The following is a 24,272-nucleotide window of genomic DNA, read 5'->3' as shown; positions in this document are numbered from 1 at the left end:
TTATGATTTTGATGGGAGAAGTGGGAGAAGGTTGCAGTGTAAGTAATGGCAATCTTGACATGAGAAACTAAGTGAAATTTTAATGTGACGTCTCTCCATTTTTCCCTTTCTTTTATCATATTATTGACCATTTAATGTGTAACAATGCTCATCCATAATCACCTAGTAGTTAGGAATGAAAGACTACAGATTTGCTTTGTCCTCAGCACATCTGGATGTTCTAAGATGTAAATATTTTAACAGTATAACATGATACATTTTAGAGAAATATTTTCAAAATAAATTATAAATTATAATTTTCAAATACTTTCATATTTCAAAGCCATATAGCCATATAGAGAACGTTATAAGTAAAAAAGTGATGATTTATGGCCAAGAAAAAACAATGCCAGGCAAAACAGTATTCTTATTTTTGTTTTCTCTTTGCAGTAGTCTTTAACCTTTCCATTACAAATAGGTTAAGTTCAAATGAAAAGGTAAAAGTGTCAGCATATAACATAAAACTTCCCTCTTCAGAGAGATGAAGGTATTTTGTATACCAAGGCAAAATAAATTTCTCAATGCAACTTTACAACAGAACCAGTGAGCACCAATATGATAGACTGCAATGACCCACTTCTGTTTAGCCAGTTTTAAATAATATTTTCTCAGTTATCAGAAAAGTCATGATTATTACTTTTTGTTTTCTACCTTGCCCTTAAATCCCCTAGGATCTTAATATCAAAACAATGGACCATCACAGGAGAAATAGATTAATAATCCTTTGAAAATAATGACATAAAAAAAACTTCAAAACACATTTATAGGCTTTTAAATATATTATTCAAGAAAATGCTACAGCTGGAAGAAAGTTAGCTAGAATTTTCACAAATAGGGTAAAATTCAGTTCTTAAATCAATAATACATTTCCCAGGTAGGAGGCCTGATTTTCAAAGGCACTCATCATTAGTCAGGTTGCTTTTCACTGATGAGGTGTCAGGATGCAGTATTTCATCCTTTTCTGAAAAAATTTTCAGGGGTCTGACTAAGTAGCAGGGACAGATTTCTGTAAGGCTGTAGTAGTGATGGTTCCTGCCCTAAGCTGCCTGGCTTATCCCACACACTTGTGCTATTGCCTTCATCACAGGATCAGCTCCAATATTATATAGCAGTCCCTGAATAGCTGTAGTTGAAATTACAGCCAGGTCCAGTAAAGGACACAGAAATTTGTGTCATTTTACCTGGATTATTCATGTCACATATTCCTGGTGCCTAGCTTGTGAATTGCAGCAGATGAGGCTTGCATGAGGAGAGAACTGGGAAAAGATGGAATGGATATATGTTCCTCTGGCAAGCATATGCTTCTGGCTGTCACGTTTGCAATACTCAATTTAATCTCAAGCAGCTTCTGTGGATAGTTCCAGATATTGGATAGGACATTTGTGGAAGCTTGGGGCAACAGGGCTGAAGGATAGAGGATCCTAGGAACCCAGTTTTCAGGTGAGTGATATACATACTGCCCACTCTGCTTATCCCTTCTCCATTTCTGTTTCCCTACTATTTCCATTCTAATTAGCCTATCCTCAATGAAATATGCATAAAAATCACTGTAGAACAAGAAAGATTCCTATTCCACATGGATTACCATGTTCCAATTCTGGAATCCCCAACATAAGAAGGATATGGAATTGTTGGAATGGGTCCAGAGGACGGCCACAAAGACAATCAGAGGACTGGAGCACCTCTGCTATGAGGACAGGCTGAGAGAGTTGAGGTTGATCAGCCTGGAGAACAGAAGTCTCCAGAGAAACTTTATAGTGGCCTTACAGTACCTGAGGGGGTGTACAAGAAACCTGGAAAGGGACCTTTTACAAGGCCTTGGAGTAACGGGATGAGGAGGAATGGTTTTAAATTGGAAGGTGGGAAGATTTAGATTAGATTTTAGGAAGAAATTCTCCATAACGAGGGTGGTGAGACACTGGAACAGGTTGCCCACGGAAGTTGTGGCTGCCCCATCCCTTGAAGGGTTCAAGGCCAGGTTGGATGGGACCTTGAGTATCCTCATCTAGTGGGAGGTGTCCCTGCCCAAGGCAGGGAGGGTTGGAACTAGATGATGTTTAAGGTCCCTTCTAACCCCAAACATTCCATGATTCTATGATTTTTAAGGAATGTAAAGAAAAGCACACCATATCATTGATAGAATACTTTCAATTAAATATTTTGGTTTCCATCAAAAAACTAAAAGTATTTCATAACGGGCCTTTTATTTTCTGATAGTTAATTGGAGAATTAGCAAAATTACCTGCAAAATCGGTTTAAATATGTGATAGGAAAGTGTCATTTGAAATGACATTGCGTCTTATCCAGTCATTAGCTCTGTGACAGATAGGTTTGATTGCTTTGTTTTACTAGGAGAATAATGGTTTCAAAGTGTGAAGAAAATCATGCTCCATGTGTTCTAGAGATATGATATGTAATTATCATTGCTGTTATTTCTGTTTGCTGGATTCCTTCGCGAAAAGACTACAAACCTCATAGCATTTAGCTAAAGAGCCTTAAAATTTGAGAGGGAAATTCCATGATGGTTTTTTTATTCTACCATGTCATTGCAAAGAACTGAAGTGCTTTACGCAGAATCCAGTGGGTCTTCATTTTGGCTCATCTCTGCCAAATCTTTATGAACTAATAGCATTTATTTCTGATGCAAGACTTGGAGCACAAGTCTCAAGTTACTAATATAGTTAAATGGAAATTTTTATTAGAAATAAGTGGGCAGGGTCAGATAAGATATGAACCACCTCAATATGAAGCTTTGCATTTCTTAGGATCAACCCCTTTCCAGGCATGTTTGGAAAATGGATTTCTTTCATTGCTCTTTATAGTAAGAATCAATCAATATTTACCGAGCAAATACTGCCGCTGCTAAAGTATGAAAGGATAATAGAAAATTATTTTTAAACTATAATAAAACTTTCTTTTGTTTTCTACTTAAATTTGAAAAAGATCACAAAGTACTTAAGGAAGGCTATAATACTTTTTAATGATACTTTTAAGAATGGTCATCCAGATAATTCAATGGCTTATAGTTTCAACTGAAAAAGAAAAAAAAATCTTTGCTGTCAGAGTAGAATTTTTTGAAAATTTGCAGGGAAAAATACATCATGTAGTAAGGTAAAAAAAGATAAACTGAAGATGAGTTTCAATTATAAAAATTTCCCCCAAGTAAAAAATATTCAAAATTGTGTTGCTCTATTAATAATCAACTTAGTTTCATCTGGTACCATAAATAACTACAACTAATGCATTAAAACACTTTAATAATAACTCATAGCTTTTCCATCATACCAAGAGAGAATTAACCTGAAGCCTGCACAACACTTTTGTTACAGCTGTAGTTCCAGCAAAGTCCCAGAATAAAAGGAAACATGATTAAAGAACTGCATTCTTAATGGTCTCTATAGATTTGCATAGAGAAGGTTCAGGTTGTAATTTAGTTAAGATTTTAATCAATAAAATTGAGTATTAGAATTTTGTTGCAATCAAAGTGCTATGAATTATTCATGTTCATATATGAGAAAATATTCTTTCTTCTCTGATTATTATATGAAAATATTTCTTCTTCCTTACTTCAGCAAGTCTCTCTTTATCCTCAAATTTTGATAAGGCATAATCAGTTACATATTATCTTTTCAGCATGCAGTATAACATCTAAGAAGAGATTTAATACCATTATACCAAGAAGCTTGAAATGTTAATATTTACCATCTTTTTCCTAATTAGGAAAAAAAAAGTTTCCTGTCTTGATGCAGTGTGTACCTGCCTGAATGCTTCTGCCAGCAGAGCTAAAGGAGTGATAAAAAGGTGAATATGCAGCCAAGAATTGGGAAAAGGCAGGGCTCTTTCTGTAAGGGATATTATTGGCTTATTCTACATTTAAGTGATCACAAATTCAAAATATTATATAGTACATTTCTTCTAAATTCTGCAGAAGATCACATCCCTTCCCTTTATCTTCTAATGAATGTGCAAGTGTCTAAATAGAAGAACGTTTGGCAAAAATATAAAGAAACTTTCTTTGCTACTAGAAATCTCTGCAACTTTGAACACTCTAGTTCTGCTAACAGCTATGCATCTATGAAAAATATTTTTGTAGGAAAACCCTATCATAGCAAATACTATTATTCTTATGTAGTAAGATACTTCTCATTCATTGTTTTAAGAAGTACTTTAAAAGCAATTTTTTATTACTCAGACACAAATGAGGAGAAAAGTGTAATATTTCTTATCCTTGCACTTATAACAGAGGCAGTCCGTAGAAGAAAGCTACAAAAAAGGAAATAGAAAAAAAGAATTTTGCATTTCCAGCAAAATTCTTCATACAGCGAAGCCACATTTTCTTTACATAAGATGTAGAAGCCTCTATGGGAAAGCAGGATTTCTTTATAAATGCAAAACACGTTCTCTTACTCTGCAATATTAATTGAAATAACAACAAGAAGGAATGTTGTGACTCCCTCAAATCTAACTTCTAATAAAGCACATCAAACACCTCAGCATTTTATAAAATCAGTTATTCTGTTTATGACCATTCAAAATTTCATACTTTGAATTGTAAGATATCTCCATATTGAAAATGTGTGCAGACAACTGCTGCAGCTCAGTCCTGAAATTCTGCCTTCTAGTATAATTTGTTCCAGTGAAGTTAGACTTTCAGGAACTTGCTAACCCGAATGAAGTAAATTTTAGAAACAATGACCTCATTCTGATCTAATTTAGCTCAATGTATCTTTGAAGCCAAAGTTGTTGAAGATGTATGAAACTGGAACAAGCAGGATTGAAATCAGGTCCCTTATCTCTTAGAGTTTAAATGTGAGAGTACTGTGATAGTATCCCACATGCTTGGCATCTCTGCTCACGTAAGAGATGCACTGTTCTTGCAGTAGCACCCAGAAGGTGTGCTTTCTGCTCCTTACACTGTGAGCTACCATACATTTCTAACTTGTGACAAGAGGATATTGTTTCCAAACAGACTTTATTCTCTATCAAAAACTAATGTGTATGTCTCCCAGATTGGTTTCAATATTGCAATGAACAAGTAGATCCTGCAAGCTATTCCAGACATGAGGACCTTTTCAACTACTGTAATGAAAAAGTGCAGTTATTTATATGTTTGTAATTACCATAACACAGCCAAGGCAAGATTGTACATCCATGTTTTCAATGTACATAGTGACAAAGAACCGCATGTTAACCCCTTATCCTGCATTCACACCTTCCTGCTCACAGCCTGCACTCTGCAGCATTTGATCAACAACACAGGGGCGTTAAATTGTATAAGATCACTTGAGTCTCCATACACGTTATGCATAAAAGTTTCCATGATAATAAAAATGGCCATCCATCCAGTTATTGCGTTTTAAAAGAACAGTAAAAGCAAACAATAAACTTAAGAACTGCACCTCTAACAAAAGACATGTTTGTCTTTTCTGCCACAGATTCTACCCACATCAGATATCAGCCACTGTCTGTGCAGACAGACATCTGTCGCAGGCTGCTCTGGAAGGTGGCTGGGAGCATGATATGCACACATGCCTGAACTCTTTACCACCACTGGAAAATCTACTATGTCCTACTTTCTATTTAGAGCTATATACACCTAGATTTCCTTGAATGAATTATCATTTTTCCCTGTAAGATTGACAATTGTGGGAACCCTGGAGTTTGAGAGATTTGTAAAGAATTGTTGGACTTCCAGGACTCCCAAATGTTTGAGGAAGAAACAGAAGGAAACTTAGCTCCAGCAAAGGTCACCTCTTCATTGACTATGTTCTGAGTAGGGGCACGATAGCCACAGGGACCACTGGATTTCCTAAGCATGGCTGTGGCACGTCTCTTCAGACTGGTACTTCAACGCACTTCAGGTGTGACAATACTGCCACAAGGAATATATGGGCAGTGGTACTGTTTGATTTTCTAGCCCAAGCTGGAAAGCCTGTGGACACGCAACACAAGCCTTTAGCACTCTGCCTCACAGCTGCTTCATGCTGGCTGACAACTTATGGGGTCCCTGTCAAATCTGGCCTAAGGTTGATTCCTTACAACTGCACTCACAAACATCTAAATGAAACTGCAGATAAAAAATTCTTTACTGTTCTCCCACAATAGAAGAGACTTAAATTGGACAAGCAATGGAGACATCTTGGTCTAGCCTACACACCACAAAATAGATGACTTCATTTGGAGCTTTGTAGGGGACACAGTTCAATATTCACTTTACTGCAATCAACACCATCACAATTTTTACATTATAGACAATGTTTCTCAGAGCCTTGAAACTGAAGCAAGTAAATTGAGCTAGTTTTGAGAAAGAGCTGGTGAATTTAAAAGTATAGAACATTCAAAAATTAATCCTCATGATCTTTATATTTACTGATCGAGGATCAATTTTATTGCTATTTACAATTTATGATTTCACAAAAGCACTGGCATTTCAAGAAGGTTTTTTCTTTAACATTTTAAGCAAGTTTTTTTTCAGTATTAGGGAAAATAGATATATACCTAGTATTTTTGTCCAAAACATACGGTCACATTCTTTGGTTTTTTCCTTCTGCAGAATGTATTTCCTAACAGACAGAGAATCCTGCTTTAGAGACACAGCCTTGTACTGTCTGTTGTACCTTGATCTCCAGGACAACCAACAAGTGTTGAAAATGGAGAGAACAGCCTTGCAGCTTCAGAAGCTTCACATTCACAGCAGAATAAAGAAAGGTCTCTTAGATATCTTGGAAGGTTCGGAAAATTCTGAATAGCACCGTAAGTGAGAATTGTACATCCTATGCACTGAGAAAGGCAGAGGCCATCTGGTAAATTAGCATGCAGTTATGTCACTAAGGAATGGCTTAATGTATAAGAAGACCTGCACAATACTCAGTCTGCAAAATACATCTAATTCTGACATGACCTAAGTTTCAAGTAAACAGTTTTGTAATCTCAGTTGTGCCCATTTGCTAACGTTGTCGTGCAGTTTCCTAACCTTTTAAAAAATCAACTTAACTGTCACACCATTGGATCCTCACCGTAGTCCTGCACTACTCACCTCACCTAACTCCCTTTTCAGCACCACAGGTTGATGGCCAGGCCCTCACCCCTTGTTCAGGGAGTCCCAAGCCCTCTCTGCCAAAGCTCCCAAGCCCAGCTCAGCCTTCCTGTCCTTCTCTCTGAACACCCTTTTCGCAGCCAATTAGTGTCTCTCACAAAATGCTGCTTCTGCATCTCAGATAATCTCAGCATCCTCTAACCTACTGCTCAGGAAGCTACAGTTCTCACCTTCCCAGTTATCATTATTGGATCTGTTTTCTTTACTTTATCCCTTCTTCCCAAACGACAGGTGACAGGTTTAGTCTACTTGATCTACTAGCATTGCTCTCCCTTCTTCTTTAGCCTCAGTTTCCATCTCAGACTACTGGTTTCCAGTCATCCAATGACATTTTGTTTTGCAGTTCCTAAACTTCTTCCCCTTTTCTGCCCAGCCTCCTGAAGCCTCCTGAATCCCATTCCAATACGCCAGTCCTCAGCGTAGTTTATGACCCAAATTTCCTGGTACAAATATAGGTGCATTACAAAATCTATACAGTATCTTAAGAATCTAGCTCCCTTCTCTTCTGCACTTGCATGTCCATCTACAATGCTTCCTCACCATGCCTGTGTACATGGCTCTGTCTGCTGGGGGCCTGGATGTTGCCTGGGCGTTCATCAGATTTCTCTGTTCAAAGGTTCTTTATCCCCCCCAACAGAGAGGAGGCAGGAGCATCCCAAGGCAAAGGTTTCTCTGGCTGTTACCAGAAACCTATAGAAAAACGATTTTGCCTTGTTGTCTCCCTGAAAACAATCAGATTATAATTTTCTTTTAAATTTACATTTTTTAAATTTAAAAAAATAAAATTTAAAAATCACATTTTCAAATTTACAGTTTAAACCTCCCAATTTTTTAAAAATAAAGGAAAAAAATAACCTTCAAGCAATCAACTACTGAAACAAGATAAGACCCAAATACCTAGTGTCACAAGCATTCAGTAATAATGGATGCCCTTCATAGAGCTCTTAATCCAGCAGCTGGTCCATGTCTCTGTTGGACTTGTACAATGAAATAGTTATCTTCATTTTTTGCATATATGTATGTTTTAATCATATATATGTAACAATTTTTTCATAGTGGAGATAGGCCTAAAAAGGTAAACTTTCACACGACTATAATTCTTCCTATATTTTCGAATAATTCACAGTTTTCAGACAATTCACAATTTTCAGAGTAGTTTCTCTAAACCAGTGTTGGAACCTTGCAAAATCTCAGATGTAATTCAGTGAACAGCTGCTCCTGCAGCTCAGGCCCAAGCTGCTCTTCACAGCTGAGCAGTTCTTAATATTTATTTGCAGAATCCGTGAAAAGATTGGATACTCCATAGAGAAAGAGATGGAGGACCAATCATTCTCCTCTCAGCAGTCATTACTACTGCCTCCAAATTCTTACTCTGATATTGCCACCCTTCATCACTCCAAGGCTGAAAGTCCTTTATGAAGCATTATGTCTTTGGCCAAACAGACTTTGTATGTGTCTTAAAAGGACAGCTGAGAAATCTTCAGGTCTAGGAATTTTTTGAAGGACAGTGAATGGGTTATCTAGGGGGAGGAGAAACCCATTTTTGTAGGAGGTATTTAAAATAATTAATTGTATTTCATCAGTTAAGGAGATAATGTATTGCAATACAAGGGAGAGTGATGGGGTTTTACATGCTGGATTCCTTTTGGTGGTATTCATTAATCACTTTTTTATAGGGACTTAGAGTACAAGCTGTTTTACATGGTAAGAGAGATTAATGAAAATAAAAAGAATGAAGTAGGATTCTGTGAGTCTTCCTATTGCAGCTGTGAAGGCTGGGCAGGTGGCAAGACCTCCTTCTTTCTCTTCATCCTAGCAGATCTTTTCTATTCTCCATGCCTAGCAGAAGCTAAAGCTTCCTCAACCCACCCAAAGAAGTGTTTTCTCTGGAGCTTCCACTGCAGGGGGAGAGAATCATATGTGGGGCTGAAGATATTGCCCAATACTGCGAGTAGGGCTGCTGAGGCTGGCACCAGCTGGCTCTGGATACAGGTGTTAGTGCTGGGATGGCTGCCTTTTCCATGCATGGTCACTGCCTCCTAGCCCATCAGCAAGGGCAGAAACAGGACCCTCCAGCTCGGGTGGGAAGCAGGCACAGTCAGATGCGGTCAGAGCTTTTTCCCAGTTCTAGCAGTTGCTCTCTTCCTCTGTGAAAGATCAAGGCTATTCTCCACACTGGCTCCAGCCACAGGCCACCACTGGGCCGTGCTGACACAGCCACACTCTATATATCACGAAATTGCTTACAGGAATTCAGTCAAGATTAACAAAACATAAAACGGAGTATTTTCTCCCTGTAAAATTTTACAATTTTTTTGTTCACTTACAAAATAGATGCTCAATTTAGCGTCACTAACTACCTGAGATCAGCACAGGTATGACATTGTTATTAACTACTGTCATCATTAATAAAGTTTTCTTTGACAGTTAAAATATAAGATTATTTAAGTGAAAACCATCATTTGTCAGGTTATTATAATGACAGAAAATCTAACATTGTTTGTATACTATGTTTTAAATGTATACAGTTTGTCTGTTATGTGTACAAAAATATACTGCTTCAATATTATTCTATATATTATGGTTCCTATGCCAAATTTCACTAAATAAACACTTTTTTTACTACTTATTTGGCCTATTTTCCTCAAAGCTGCTACTAAGAACAGAACTATGAACATCCTGAATATGATTAATAGAAGTTCTTCTGCTCATCAGGAAGAATAAGGAGGTCAAGGTTTCAACATAGTTGTTTCATGTAAGTGCATGTAGAATGCACTTCAAATTTCCTTCCATTTTACACTATCTAACTCCTCATTTATCAGACCACAGTTGCTGCTATTGACATATGAAAATTCAGTTATAACTAACTCTAATTAACCTGCTTCAGAATCAACTTGACAGCAATACTAATAACAAATAGTAGCAAATTTTCTAATCCAACTCCACAACAGCAAAAGGATATTAATAAGAATTAGTAAAGGTGCACTCGCTTAAGAACAATAACTGACATATTATAACTCTTGTTATAACACATTACAACACATTATAACTCTTATTCTTTAGAATAACAACGTGCGTGAAAGTAAGCAAACTAATATTATTGATTTGTTTCAATTTAAACTGGTGGTGCCCAATGCTTTCGTATTTAAGTCATACATTACCTTTGGATAGTTTAGGAATAATTTCAGTTAATCTTAGCTTTTCTTTCTGACAACAGCATGGCCAAAATCATGAAACCTAAAAAGCACTAAAACTGAAAAACTTGATAGCCCCACAGCAAAAAGAAACCCCCATTGGTATAAACTGCGTCAGTCATTTTAAATTTGTTTAAGAACTTGAATGAGTTAAGTTATACACACAATTTTTTTGCAGATCAGATTCTCTTTAACCTGCAGTAGCCAGTGCGAAACTGGCATAAGCTCTGTACCATGTGCTCTAGTTAATTCAACAGAAATGCGGTCATGCACCCACACTGAATCCAGATCAAATATGCACTCATTGTGATTTAGATTTAGGAAAATAAAATACAAAATCAGAAGGAAAAAACCTCCCATCACAACAGGGTTGAGTTGCCTGTGAAGGGCTGTAGATATGTGGTCATCAATTCTAAGTAATAAAATAAACATACAATGAAATGGAAACTAAACCACATCTATATATTGAAATACTCAAAAAATTAGAAATCTTACCTTTTTCACTAACACTTTCACTTTCAATCTCTACATCATCACAACTTGTATACTCTGGAGTAGATGCCAATTCTTCTTCTGAGCTACTTAATGAAACCTGGCGCATTTTACCTCCCTTTTTTGTTTTATGGGGCTTTGGTGGTGGAGGTCTGACAGATTCAGACTGATCTGAGCTGAGTGAATCATTCCGTAGCATGGTCTCCATCTTTTCACGTTTTGTTTTCCGTACAGCAGAATTGGGATCCAAATGGTGTTGTTTCCTTAATGAATCAGAGCGCCTCATGTCTGGTCTTTCCAAAGGAATTGGACTCCTCCTAGGTGTAGGAGGGCTATGATTTGTGGTCCTCTGACGACCGGGACTTGGTCCCTGAGCATCTTGAGTTCTTTCCATAGAGTATGAACGTTGATTTTCCATGGCAGCCCTACGCTCAGACACTGATCTTTGTCTTGATGGTCGTTCCATCCTCAGCATAGACATCCGAGAATCTTCCAACTCAGTATTTGCCAGTGAGACATCACTATGTCTCCGTTCATGACGTGCTCGGGACACTTCAGCATGGATACGCATTTGTTCCTCATATGGTTGTGGCTTGACTGGATAACGAGCCAAATTAGGATCACTTCGGTATCGTGCCTGGTATTCCTCTTCCCTACGCTGCCTTTCATATTCTTCCCTGCTCTGTGCATCCTCCTCTTCTACCGGATACTCCTTAGAACGCCTGCGACTCCTTCTGTTGGAATCCCTATAATCACCCAGTTCAGGTTCTTCATATAACTGAGGCCCACGCTGCGACCGCCTATCTGAATAATCTGATGGTGACCTGGGCATCGCACTGTCTGATGTAGCATACTGTGAATATTCGTCTCTCTCGTCCCTTTGGTCGTATCTTCTGTTCTGCTCTCTTGATATTGATGGGCTTCTTTTCCTACATAATCATGACAAGAAAGAAGAAATAGAATTCTGTCAGTATTTCTTGTAGCAATAATATACAGTTAACACTAATTAAACGAGAGAATGATCAGCTGATGGGTAAAAAAAATCCATTCATTGTATTTCATTGTGAACATTCTTGCATATTTTCTGTCCTAAATTAGAGAAAGTATGTCAGGCTACAAATCTGCTTATGGTGCACACTTTAAATCAAAAACACCTTTAAAGGAAAAGTGCTAATAGAACATTATAAAATATAGAACACAAACATTTATGCTACTTTGTAGTCATAACTGCTTTACAAGTACCAAAATCTTATAATCCTTTGTAAGCATTTTACAGCAATGTAACTTGACCATACACTTCTATTTCATAAGGTTTTATAATCACCATAGAAATTAAGGCTAGAAGGATCAGTCAGTTTGATCTTTTAGCTGCCATTATTGCTTAAAAACATGCATTTCAGTTCCCACAAAACTATAATGCATGCTAAGAGCAGAAAACTGGACAGACAAATATCCAGCAGCAGCACTTGTATAAATCAGATTAACTCAAGACCTGAGCACAGAAGACAAAACATTTTTTGTGCTGCATAAGAAGGGGAAGCCTGTCTGACTTGGGGAAAAAAAATCATTACCATCCCTACTTCTGCAATAGCATTAGTCCAAGCATTTGAGCAAGACACACTAGCCAGAATAGATTTCTTGTACGACATTAAGCATTGACTGTTTCTTATAGACAATATCTAGCCATAGACAACTTCTGATGCTTCAGAGGAAGGTGAAAAAAAAGAATTACCAAAATATTCTTTTCTGACACTTAACAGTAATTGAGCAAAGCATGTCATTTTATTATATGCAATATTTCAATAGATGATGTGTCTGAAATAAATCATGAATAATATATGTTCTGTTTGTTTGATACAACATTGTTTGCTACTTGATTAGAAGTGGTCAATGAAACAGGGAGTAGCAATTCATATGGGGGAAGAAAGACTGGCGCTTCAGACACTTCCTTTATCAGTCCTAACAAGGTAACAAGAATTTGAAATGTTGCTTCCAGACATGTCCAGATTCGTACTTAGTTTTTCAACCTAGATGGATCTGAAGGAGTTACCTGCAGGAAACTGGAGCAAAGATCCTTTATGTGGATAAAAAAGACTGAGAGTTGGGCCTTCTCTGGGATAAGACAGATCAGCTAAAGCTTTAAGTAATGAAAATATGTATGCGAATCTATTTTTATGTTATCAACCCTTTTCTCTGTTATTGAGTTCTATCTTTATAATTAAGATCCCTTTGAAAGCATTTTCTACCCTCACAAATGGCCACTAATCTGGAAGGGAGTCTTGCAGGCAGCAACCAGGAAATCCTGCCTGGTGTTGGGAAGGATGGGAAAAAGGAGAGCAAAGATGCAGCTCTGTTGTTGCCACAGTGGTCCTAGAAGGGATAAGGAAAGGAAAGGCTGAAACTTAGTGAAGGGATGAAGGATAAACAGGCTCTCTTTGGTGCCCAGGTAAATAGAAAGAGCTCTGCTTAGCTAGTAGGAGAGAAAACGTTCTTCCCACAGCCAGAAAGTAAATGGCAGTCTCTGCTCAATAAGGGAAAACCACATCTGTCTATGCAGAGTGTGCACAGAGTGGTGATTGGCAAGTCATCATCCTGTCCTAGGTACCATACAGGATCATTAAATTGGGCTTGAAAGATTTGAACGCAGTCTTGTCTCGCAAATATTAAAGTACTTTAGTCTTACAACAGCATCAGCAAAAGAGAAAATTAATTCAATTTTGCAAAAATGCAACTCTTCCTATGAAGCATGACAAGTAATATAAGCATCATTTGGATGCTGTTTGCTTATGGTAAAGCTAAGCTGTCCTATCTGTCTTATTAAAGTGTCATGTTAGTACCAGCGCAAACCATAACCACTTTTATTTTTTAACAAAATCACTATGGAATCTGCTACCAGAGATTCAAGTTGAATTGTTCTAATGTGACACAAACAGAATTTTAGAAGTCTAAAACCAGAATGGACAGCAAGAACAGACAATTAGGACAACAAAACTACCAAAACCCAGAGAGACTGCAAAGGCACAGATGTTTTCATTAAAACAGCAGACATGAGATGTGGAAATTTACATTAAGGAAGATATATATTTTTCACCTAAGAACATCAGTTGATGAAAAATATGTCACATCTCAAAATAAGTTGTTCCAAAAGCAAATTATCTATGTTGCTGAAAATTTCTGCCATGCCTATAATAATAACATGCCTAATTTCTTCTCCTTGATTGTTATCTATATAGACAAAATCTTTATCACTATGCAAATCCAATTGGAATAAATGGCACTCAATAGATATGGCATTACTCTACATGGATCCCAAATAAATATGTGTGCACATGGACTGTACATATTCTACTGTTAAAACTCATACTGCATATATTCAGCCTAAATTACATATATATTAAGTTGTATTCACAGTCACAGATCTTTCCATAGATTTGGTCCTCTGAGACATCAAAACATTCTAGTGAGCATGGTTTGTAAGATCAATTCCATCATGAACTGTGAAACACACAAAACCATACAGAATCTGGTTTGGCAAATCACACACATGCCTTGGAGCAGACTGAGCGTACACATTCTTCAGGTTTAAACATCTTCATACATGTATCCATAGTATTATAAACAACAGAATAGTGAGAATTGTTTTAGCTATGTGTGGGGGATTATACACAAGTTCTGACATAAAAAAAAAACAACCCGAGACTAACTCTGTAGCTTGGGAACCAAGAGTAGGAGGGGAGAGAAAGAGCTGGTTGCAGAACATATTCTAACCTGTTAGAGTGGGACAAGACTCAACTCAAACACCTGACTCAGTATGAGAGGACACAAGTTCAATTGTAGATATTTTCTTACCCTTGGTCAGAAAATTGGTGTGTGCCAGCCCACAACACTCTGGCTATGGAGCAGTCGTTAGGTAACAACATCTCCGTGCTTTAGCACCCACTCTGTTCACTAGACTTGGTTCCCTGGGATTTTTATGTCTTCCCAAAGATCAAGTCAGTTCTCAAAGGAACCCATTTTTTGTCGGTAGAAAATGTGAAAGCAAAAACAATGGAGATCTTCAACAGCCTTTCAGAAAATGATCCGTGGAATTGCTTTGAACATTGGCAGCATTGTATGCCGCTTAGTGTCAACTCAGAAAAAATTACTTTGAATGTTATTGTAGTTGATGTTCTTAGGGGGTTTTTTTAAATAAAAAGAGTTACAGGTACAATCTCAGGGCAGTTGTGTCATACCTCGTGTGTGTGTATATATATACATAAGACTTCATGTCATAGTGTCCTCATATGGAAGCAAAGAATAGAGGACAATAGTCCTCTGGAAACATTGCTGCTCTACAACTCCATGAGGGGAGAGGCCAAGGGGATAAAAAAGATGAAAATTTTATATGAGTAAAAGCACTTAATGTAGACTTTTCACTAAGGCAAATTTACTTCTATCAGGAAAACACATCTTCTGAGGAACTGACAAGATTTACTAAAAAATCCTTGCCTTTTTCTAGCATGAATTATGCTAAAGAGAGGAGGATGTGCCAATTTAGCATTATATTTTCATACCTCTTACACAAATATTTTCTAACCTTGTCTGTTATATTTACGATAAGCAGTCATTGTCTTTCCTCCATTTTGTTGCTAAGATATAAACATCAGAACACCACGTATGGCTTACAGTAATGTAGAGATCAGCTGGGTGTTCAATCTATTCCAGTCTTCCATGAAGGAAAAAGCTTTATCTGGCAACTACTAGGCCACACGCAGAATAAAGACCTTCCTGAGAAAGCAACATTTTTCATCTGAGGAAGTATTCTGATAGATAAAAGTAACTAATTTAATTCCTAACCTAAGTTGATTTGGACTATCAAACTCCCTTTCTAATTCAGCCCTGCTGAAGGGATCTAACTACACTACCAGTATCAAATGCCAGAAGCTGTAATCCTATCCATCAGAAATAAATTAACTGCACCTGCACATCTGATCAGCCAGAAACCTTGCTGGCAGGAGGGGGTTCTTTCTTCCCAGCAGCCACCATACTGCTTCATATTCAAGACTGTACTTCTCTTTTCTGGTCATCACAACATTTACCATTAGTCACTTTTTTTTTCATTTTAGAAACAGCTGCTACAAACACAGTTGTACAATATATGCTACACATTTTAACAAGTGTTATTACATCATGATAGGAGCAATAGTCCTTGTGAAAACTTATAGGCAGTCACTACAGTAAAAAATCTGCTGTTATTTTTAGGTCACAAATTCTCACTCATCTTTATGAGCCTTTGTTTAATCCTTTTCTCAGAATTAACTACCTCAAAGATACTTTACTTTCCACATGTATCTCCAGTTAGATACACCATGGAAAATGACTACTCCTGCCTTTCCAGGGCTCTTTTGGAACATTAAAAGTTAAGAGAACTTTAAATGTGGGTCAACAACCGTGATACACACCCTCCAACTGACAGCTCAACTAAGCGCTATATATCTCATCTGAAGGATTACTACCCTTTCTGAAAAGGTTACCACACTGCTGAAAAATCCTCCAGGCCCTTGTGATTATTGCTTCTTTGAAACAATAATAAAAGAAAATCTCTGTTACCATCAGAAAATTCTAGAACCTGCATAAATTTCTTTGTTAGGTACATTCTATGAATACTATTTTTTCAGATATAGAAACAGAAACTTATTTTCCACCAATCATCACCATGTATTCTTTTTCTTGTAATTCATCAATACAAGACATTTGGTCTTTTAACACACATTTATTAGTATTGACAGAAACCTTATCTGCAGTGCACTACAGATATCACTAGTACTATGAAAAAGTAAATAGCTTGACTGTGACCTGACCTGTTGCTCAAAGTCAAATTATTCAACTCCTACACACTATGATAAGAATTAAATACTTAAAATATAGCATAGAAGAATATAAGATCTATTCTGCTTTGATGGATCCAATTTCAGTAATGTAACTAAATAGCTTGAAAGGTTTTGACATTCATTTGTATTCTTGCTTGAAGAGAAACCACTCCTGCTTTGATTTAGATTTTTTAAAAATTAACTCAAGTGTACTGAGGAAGAATGAATTTCAGAAGGTAAGTTCCCATCACATTTCAGAAGACATGGATATTAGAAAATACTGTAACATCTAATTTATATCAGTGTCAGAACTAGATTTCAGATCTTCCTGGCTACTAATCTTGTTCTCAGACCAACAGAAGACATATCTGAACTGGAGAAAACTTTCAAGAAAATATAATTCTAAAGACATATTCAAACATATGTGTCTCTGAATTCATCTACATTTACTTGGAAATTTCTATAAATAAGAAGTTTTGAGCCAATTAAGAAACAGTAAGGGCTCAGTAGGTCTCCTAGCTACTTGAAAATCCAATATTCGTCACTTATTTCTAAGACCTAATCATAATTTGCTAGACAAAACATTAATACTTTGCTCTCTATTTCCTATAAATTAGCAAGGAACAAAATTGACTGGAAAATTAAAACTGAAAATATTTCTCCTGCCCATATTGTAATATTGCTTAACTGTTTTCAAATTGTGATCCTTTCAGAACACAAATAAAAGAATAATTCAGAGTCAGCAAAAAGTCATATTTCTCTGGAACTCTTTGCACTGGAACTGTCACAAAAGATATGCAAGACACTTCATCAAATACACTAAGAGCACAGCTTTGTCCCTCCCTTACTATATGCCACCTGTTAGGAAATGACTTGTTGGTTTCTAAGTGATCATATAAGAAAAGTTCAACTACTTTAAACTGTTCTACTTCTATGTGTTGTATTCAGCAGACAGTCAGGCACTTGTTTTAAAATAATAGAGACAGGGAGTAGATAAAATACCATCATGACACCTTAAAAAAAAGTTCCTAGGCTGCAAGAAGGTGAGATGAACACACTCCAAACCATCCAATCAAAACTCCTGTGAGTGCAATGAACCCAGAAAACTTGCTGTGCAAAACTTAAATCTGGCTGCCATTCTCAGGAAGGGAACTACTCTCACTGTTAGATAATCTTATGAAAGCATTTCCACAGACTTCCTTTGCCATACTGAAGAATCTGCAAAATGTTTACCTATTTTTGGAAGTGTTTTTAAGAGATTAGCTGGTATTGATTTAATTCCTTTTCTTGTTCTCTGCTTATAACTTTTGCTTTTGCTGAGTCACGCTGTGCATGAGAAATCATTTTGCACATTCTCCAAAGCAGCTATGGCTCCAGCTTACTGAAAAAAAATAGCTGTTTCTGACTTCTGTGCAGTTTCAGTTTCTATCAAGACTTCTTTCGCATTTCTTCTATGCTGCCTGGTTTTATACAAGGTTAATCTTCTGATCTGTCGGTTCCCCCTCTCCTTGGTTTCTCATTCCTAACCCCCTCCTGCCGCCTCCCGAAAAAAGGAAAGAACACAAGCAATCAATGCATGATTTTCCAGCTAATTCATTTAAACAACTTACTCTGATAAAAAGAAAAGGTATTTACCATATTTCTTGACCAACATAAACAGGCTGCCGTGAAGTACATCTAACACTCAGACTTCTAAGCAATTCACTAACTAAAGTTAATCTGAGACTTTATATCATTTCTCATTTCAGCCACACCTTACAAATTTTATTTTATAGCAACAATATTTTGAACCATTAAAATACCTTCCAGCTAAATATCTCAAAACAATAATGAATTAAGTTTACAATGAGGATTATAAAATCTACTGAAGCATGGCAGTGATACTGCAGATGTTGATCTCTATTAGATTTTATCAGAAAATAAAAATTCACTGGCTGCAGGCTAGTATCAATGGAATGAAAGGAAGATTGTACCAACAAAACATTAACATAATTAAATTCACCACTGATAACTCTTCTTTGAACTTGACATGATTGTTCAGACTTATAAAACAATACAATTACTTCAGAATCACATTTTTTCTATACAAGTAATTCAGTGAAAATTCAGCACTGCAGCTCTCAAGGGATAAATTAAATTTGTGTGCAGAAAACAGTTAAAACATGGGAAAAAAAAAGAAACTGTTGAACAAAACCAGTGATTTTAAGTATACCTTACTGTTCTACAAATATTTAGGCAATAAATGTTTCACAGATTTTTATTACGTCACTGAAGAATATTGCAGATAAGAAAATGGGACTGCTAGAACAAATGGCTTTATCCTTTATTTCGTCTGAGATTTCAGTAGCCCTTATATAATTTGATCTCACAGAAGTGCAAAAAGAAAAACAAAGTAACTATAATCTTATTGTTTATTAAGCTACATTGATGAATGCTTACCTTTTACAAACAGGTTAAGCATCCTGAGATTTTTCTTTATTTTCACACTTGAACATTTACAAAATGAATATTTTACTAATTATTCCCACTTAATATATTAACAAGAAATATCTCACTTACTTTTTCCAGCAAAATCTTCTGTTTAAAAAGCTAATAATAAAAACAATGCTAAATATATTAAATTTTTTTCAAGAATAATTAGTCAGAATATGCATTCTAGTTATCTGTCTCAGCACTGATACCATACAAATCATTTGCAGAAGCATGGAATCAATTAACAGCTGCCATACAGCAGGATTCAAATGAGTTTAAAACTCAAGGTGTTGAAAGAACACTAGGTGACAGAAACATTAAAATATACAAATGAGTTAATTCAATACTAAGCTGCTACTAAGAAAGGACTTAAAATAACATAAAATATAAGAAAATTTCAAAATTCTGTATGTACTATTTTTATGAAAAGAAATCCAACTTTTCAAGAAATATTTTTGTCACAGAAAACATAATACAATTTAAGATAGTAATTTGAAGAAAAGTACATGACTTTGTTAAAGACACTGTTCTCATATATCTGAAGCACAATAAAATGATTTTCAGTACTCTCATTAAGCTTTTTTGGCTAAAAGTGAAAATACCTTCCTAATCATCCCCAAAAAGAACAAAAAATGCTGAGCATTACATATTGTTTTCACAAAACACATTCAGCATCTTTCTTCCCTGCTTTACCTTTTGATCAGCCACTGCACATCTGGGAAGTAGGAAGCCTCAGGTTCATGAGAATACATCAATTTCTCTTCTGGCTAGGTCTTTCATTTAATCCTCTAGGCTCAATGAAATCATACGAACTGTCTCTTAATTTTGAGACTCAACTTAGTTAAGTTATATTTTATAATCCTTTCCTTCCCCCGAAACGCAAGTATAAAATATAAGGCATCTAGAAAAAAAAAAAATCTAGTATATGAAACAACAGCAATATCAGAGAGCTGACCCAATGGGAGAAGTGTTATAGTCTAATGCTGTTACCATGTGCTGTATATAGCTGGAGGTCAAGTAAGAATTTACCCTATAAGGAGGATTATGGTACTTAGCTGATTAGTGCCTTGCTACAGTACTATTGCCTACAAATGTACATGCTGGTCAAGGCATTTAATTTCAACTATTTTTAAAACTGTGCAGTTCCATTTTTTCATATTTTGTGTTACTAGGCCCAGCAACTTCTTTATGCTCTAGGTCTTACATAAAATTATATAATATCTATTATTTTTAGTTTGCAACAAGGCAATTTTTCACATAATTTTCAACCAGCAGGCTAAAAAACTGTAGCATTTACTTCGGTCTGATGTGCTGAACATACTATTGAACCAAAAGTACTTTTTTTTTTACATATAATTTAAAAAATTACAGTGAAAATCAATGGACTAATTATTTCTAGCAACAGACATCAGAACTCACTTTCAAAATATAGTTAGAATGTAAAAATGACAGAAAGCAAATATGTAGACATCATCATTTGCATTAAATAAAATAAACATTTTTCCACAATTTTGCAAACTAGCATACAAATAAATGATGTTTAATGTAAAGCACCATACCCTAGCCAAATGTAACTGCAATAAATTCAAGCCATGATTAAGTTGCATGACGTGAAAAATACTGACACAGTAGCAACCTAGTTTTTCTCAACCTCAATAACATTGAGTTCATACTCTTAGAAAAGGCATTCTGACATCAAAGTTTTTTCCCTCAACCACCACAGAGAATATATCATAATACATCTCATCGATACATCATTGCATCTAATTCTGAGTCTAATCTTTTTAAAGAGAATCATAGAGCAGCTGCTGTTCCCAGCAGTTGAAAGTATCCTGATATTTCAAAGGAAATCTTTAATTCTGATGAAATGGAGCATTTTCTTTCAAAGAAACACTCCATTATTACTAAAATACTATCAATATTAAATGAAGATAGCTGCTTCAATAATGAACAAACAGTAAGAAAATTTCAGCAACTTGGACAGTCATAAGAGAATTGTTTTGCCTCATAACTTCTCTGCAGGCTGTTTTGGATTACTGAATTCCTAAAATTGTAACTTCACTAATGAATGTGAGTCAGTGTATCTTTTCTGCTTTTTCCCTCTCTTTTCTTGCATCCACAATTATAATACATATGTGATCTCATACAATGAAATCGAGTTGTTAAGTATCTGTGTGGTTCATATTAAAGCCAGGAACAGATGAAATACATCATACGGAGCTGTTTTGGTGCTTCCACAAAAGAGCAAGCAGAAAATAATCACTGTGAAAATGTCCGGTTTCTTTAGTACTATGAGATGAAGGCATATTATTAAATCCAGTGATTTAAATCAGTGGTGGCTCATCAATAAATGGTGGCCTGTGTGCAAGACAAAGCTGGCAGGCTAAACTTGTTCATGTTAGGGAAAATGAGCCAGACTACTATGAAATGACAGGTGCTTTCAATAACTCTTAGAATTTATTATGATATATAAAACTTAAAAATTTTCTATTCAACTGTCATTCTCATCATGCTGGTAAAATGGAATTAAATGTGTATATTTTCAAAGCAGCACCTAATTCTATCCAACATATTAGCAGGCCACAATTTTTAAGAAAAATGTTTTTTTCCTGTAAAAATCTATAGTAGATATATTGTATACTGCTAGAACACAACTGTACAACAGTTTTCAAGCTAAAATCATAGAACCATAGAATCATAGAATGGTTTGGCTTGGAAGGGACCTTAAAGATCATCTAGTTCCAACCCACCTGCCTGGGGCAGGGACACCTCCCACTAAATCAGGATGCTCAAGGACCCATCTAACCTGGCCTTGAACTTCAGGGAGAACTTCTCTGGGCAACATGTTCCAGTGTCTCACCACTGTTATCATAAAGAATTTCTTCTTAAAGTCTAATCTAAATCTTCCCCCTTCCAATTTAAAGCCATTCCCCCTCATCCTGTCACTACATACCCTTGCAAAAAGTCCCTCCCCAGCTTTTCTGTACTGGAAGTCTGTAATGTCTCCCCAGAGTGTTCTCTTCTCCAAGCTGAACAACCCCAACTCTCTCAGCCTGACCTCATAGCAGAGGTGCTCCAGCTCTCTGATCATCTTCGTAGCCCTCCTCTGGAACCATTTCAATAGTTCCGTATTCTCCTTATGTTGGGGATTCCAGAATTGGACACAAAGGTCTCACAAGAGAGGAGGACAAAGGGAGAATCACTTCCCCATACCTACTGCTCCTGCTTCTCTCAATGGAGCCCAGGATACAGTTGGACTTCTGGGTTGTGAGTGCACATTGTCAGCTCATGTCAAGCTTCTTATCAATGAGCACCCCAACACCCTTCTCCGCAGGGCTGCCATCAATCATATTGTCCCCCAGCCTGTATTTGAAACTGTGGATTGCCCTGACCCAGGTGTAGGACCTTGCACTTGGCCTTGTTGAACCTCATGAAGTTCACACAGGCCCACTTCTCCAACTTGTCCAGGTCCTTCTGAATAACATCCCATACTTCTGGTATGAGAATTGCACCACTCAGCTTGGTGTCATCAGCAAACTTGCTGAGCATGCACTCAATCTCAATGTCTATATCATTGATGAAAATATTAAACAGCACTGGTCCCAATACAGACCCCTGAGGGACACCACTTGTCACAGATCTCCATCTGGACATTAAACCATTGACCACTGCTCTCTGAATGTTACCATCCAACCAATTCCTTATCAACCAAACGGTCCACCCAGCAAATGCATACCTCTCCAATTTAGAAAGAAGGATGACGTTGGGGACCACATCAAAGGCTTTACAGAACTCCAGATAGATGACATCCATTGCTTTTCCTTTGCTCATTGATGTGGTCACCTCATCAGACAAAGCCACTAGGTTGGTTAGGCAGGACTGGCCCTTTGTGACGCCATGCTGGTTGCCTCAGATCACGTCCCTGTCCTCCATGTGCTTTAGCATAACTTCTTGTTTGATCTGTTCCGTCATCGTCCCTGGCACAGAGGTGAAGCTGATAGGTCAATACTTCCCAGGGTCCTCTTTTCTACCCTTTTTAAAAATGGGCACAATGTTGCCCCACTGTAGTTTAAGTACTGAGCTCTCAATCCACAGTCCTTACACGATCTCAAATGCGCACCTCAATGTGCAGGATCAAAGATTTCAGCTGCCTAGACAGACTTCCTTCAGTTTAGATCCAGTGATTCAGACAGGAGGAAGGGAGATGTCCACTATGCTTGTCTGACTGGAGACACTATGTGAAAAATCTATGACCACCCCACCATGTAGTAACAACATCATGTGCATAACAATAAACTGGAAATATAAGCAGAGAGGGGGGCCATCCTCAGATACTCAGTTCAGATCCCTGAATTAGGTGTTTCTACCAGAGCTGCTTTGCTTTTCTGAAGTGCTAAGACCACCTCTGGTTGTTCCCCCCTCTTAGTTTCTGATCACCTCTCAGAGACTTCTGCATTAGATGAAACCTCCCGTAAAAGAAGCTCAATGTACAGTTCTCCAAAGAAGAAAATTTACTCCTGGTTCTTCGTAAAAATGCATATGGAAAGATCACTAGGTATTCTAGGAAGTGTGTGGAAGTGAAAAGAATACCCCTGTCTGCTTAGCAGCATTTGTACAGAAAGGTAGCATCCAGTCAAGATGACAACAGTATTAAAAAAGGAAAATACAGAATACAGACCTCTTCTATCATGAAGCAAACCAATGCTGAATAGTCCCTGCAGAACTACTAGAAACACAATAGCCATGAAGAAAATTCACTGAAATATATAACTGTGTCTCTTCCAAGAAAGTTGTGAGGGTACCAAAGGTACTTTAAAATGAAATAACTACAATAAAACTAGTCTTGTAATGTAAACAAGCCCTTGGGTGTGTTCTGCATTCTAATGCAATGAAGGTAGACTTAATTACTCTAGTCTTACTTAAAAAAGAAAATAAGATGCCAGCTTTTTATATTCCACAGGAGAAATGAGTGCTCAGTTTCTATCTCTATGTGTATATAAACATCCCATCTAATTAATGCTTTACAATTCCTATCACCAACATAATCTGCATTACTGAAGAAGCCAGTTCTCAGTAGGATTCTCCAAAGTCAAGATACAAATGATGAAATTCTAACTGAAGTTCAGGGCT

At 36.8% G+C, this 24,272-nt stretch overlaps 1 protein-coding gene across 50 annotated transcripts in view; it reads right to left on the bottom strand.

The window, feature by feature from the left end:
• Positions 1-24,272, bottom strand: part of RIMS2 (regulating synaptic membrane exocytosis 2) — a 465,641-nt gene that overhangs the window by 256,366 nt on the left and 185,003 nt on the right. For all 50 annotated transcript variants that reach the window (XM_069854488.1, XM_069854498.1, XM_069854512.1 and 47 more), the window contains one exon: positions 10,825-11,750. In XM_069854488.1, coding sequence (XP_069710589.1) covers positions 10,825-11,750 — 926 coding nt within the window. The remainder of the gene's footprint in view (positions 1-10,824; positions 11,751-24,272) is intronic.

This window comes from Phaenicophaeus curvirostris, chromosome 3 (assembly GCF_032191515.1).
Source record: "Phaenicophaeus curvirostris isolate KB17595 chromosome 3, BPBGC_Pcur_1.0, whole genome shotgun sequence".
In the NCBI taxonomy this organism is placed as follows: domain Eukaryota; kingdom Metazoa; phylum Chordata; class Aves; order Cuculiformes; family Cuculidae; genus Phaenicophaeus; species Phaenicophaeus curvirostris.
The sequence above is the reverse complement of the archived record's forward strand: the minus strand, read 5'-3'. Positions and strand labels throughout refer to the sequence as shown.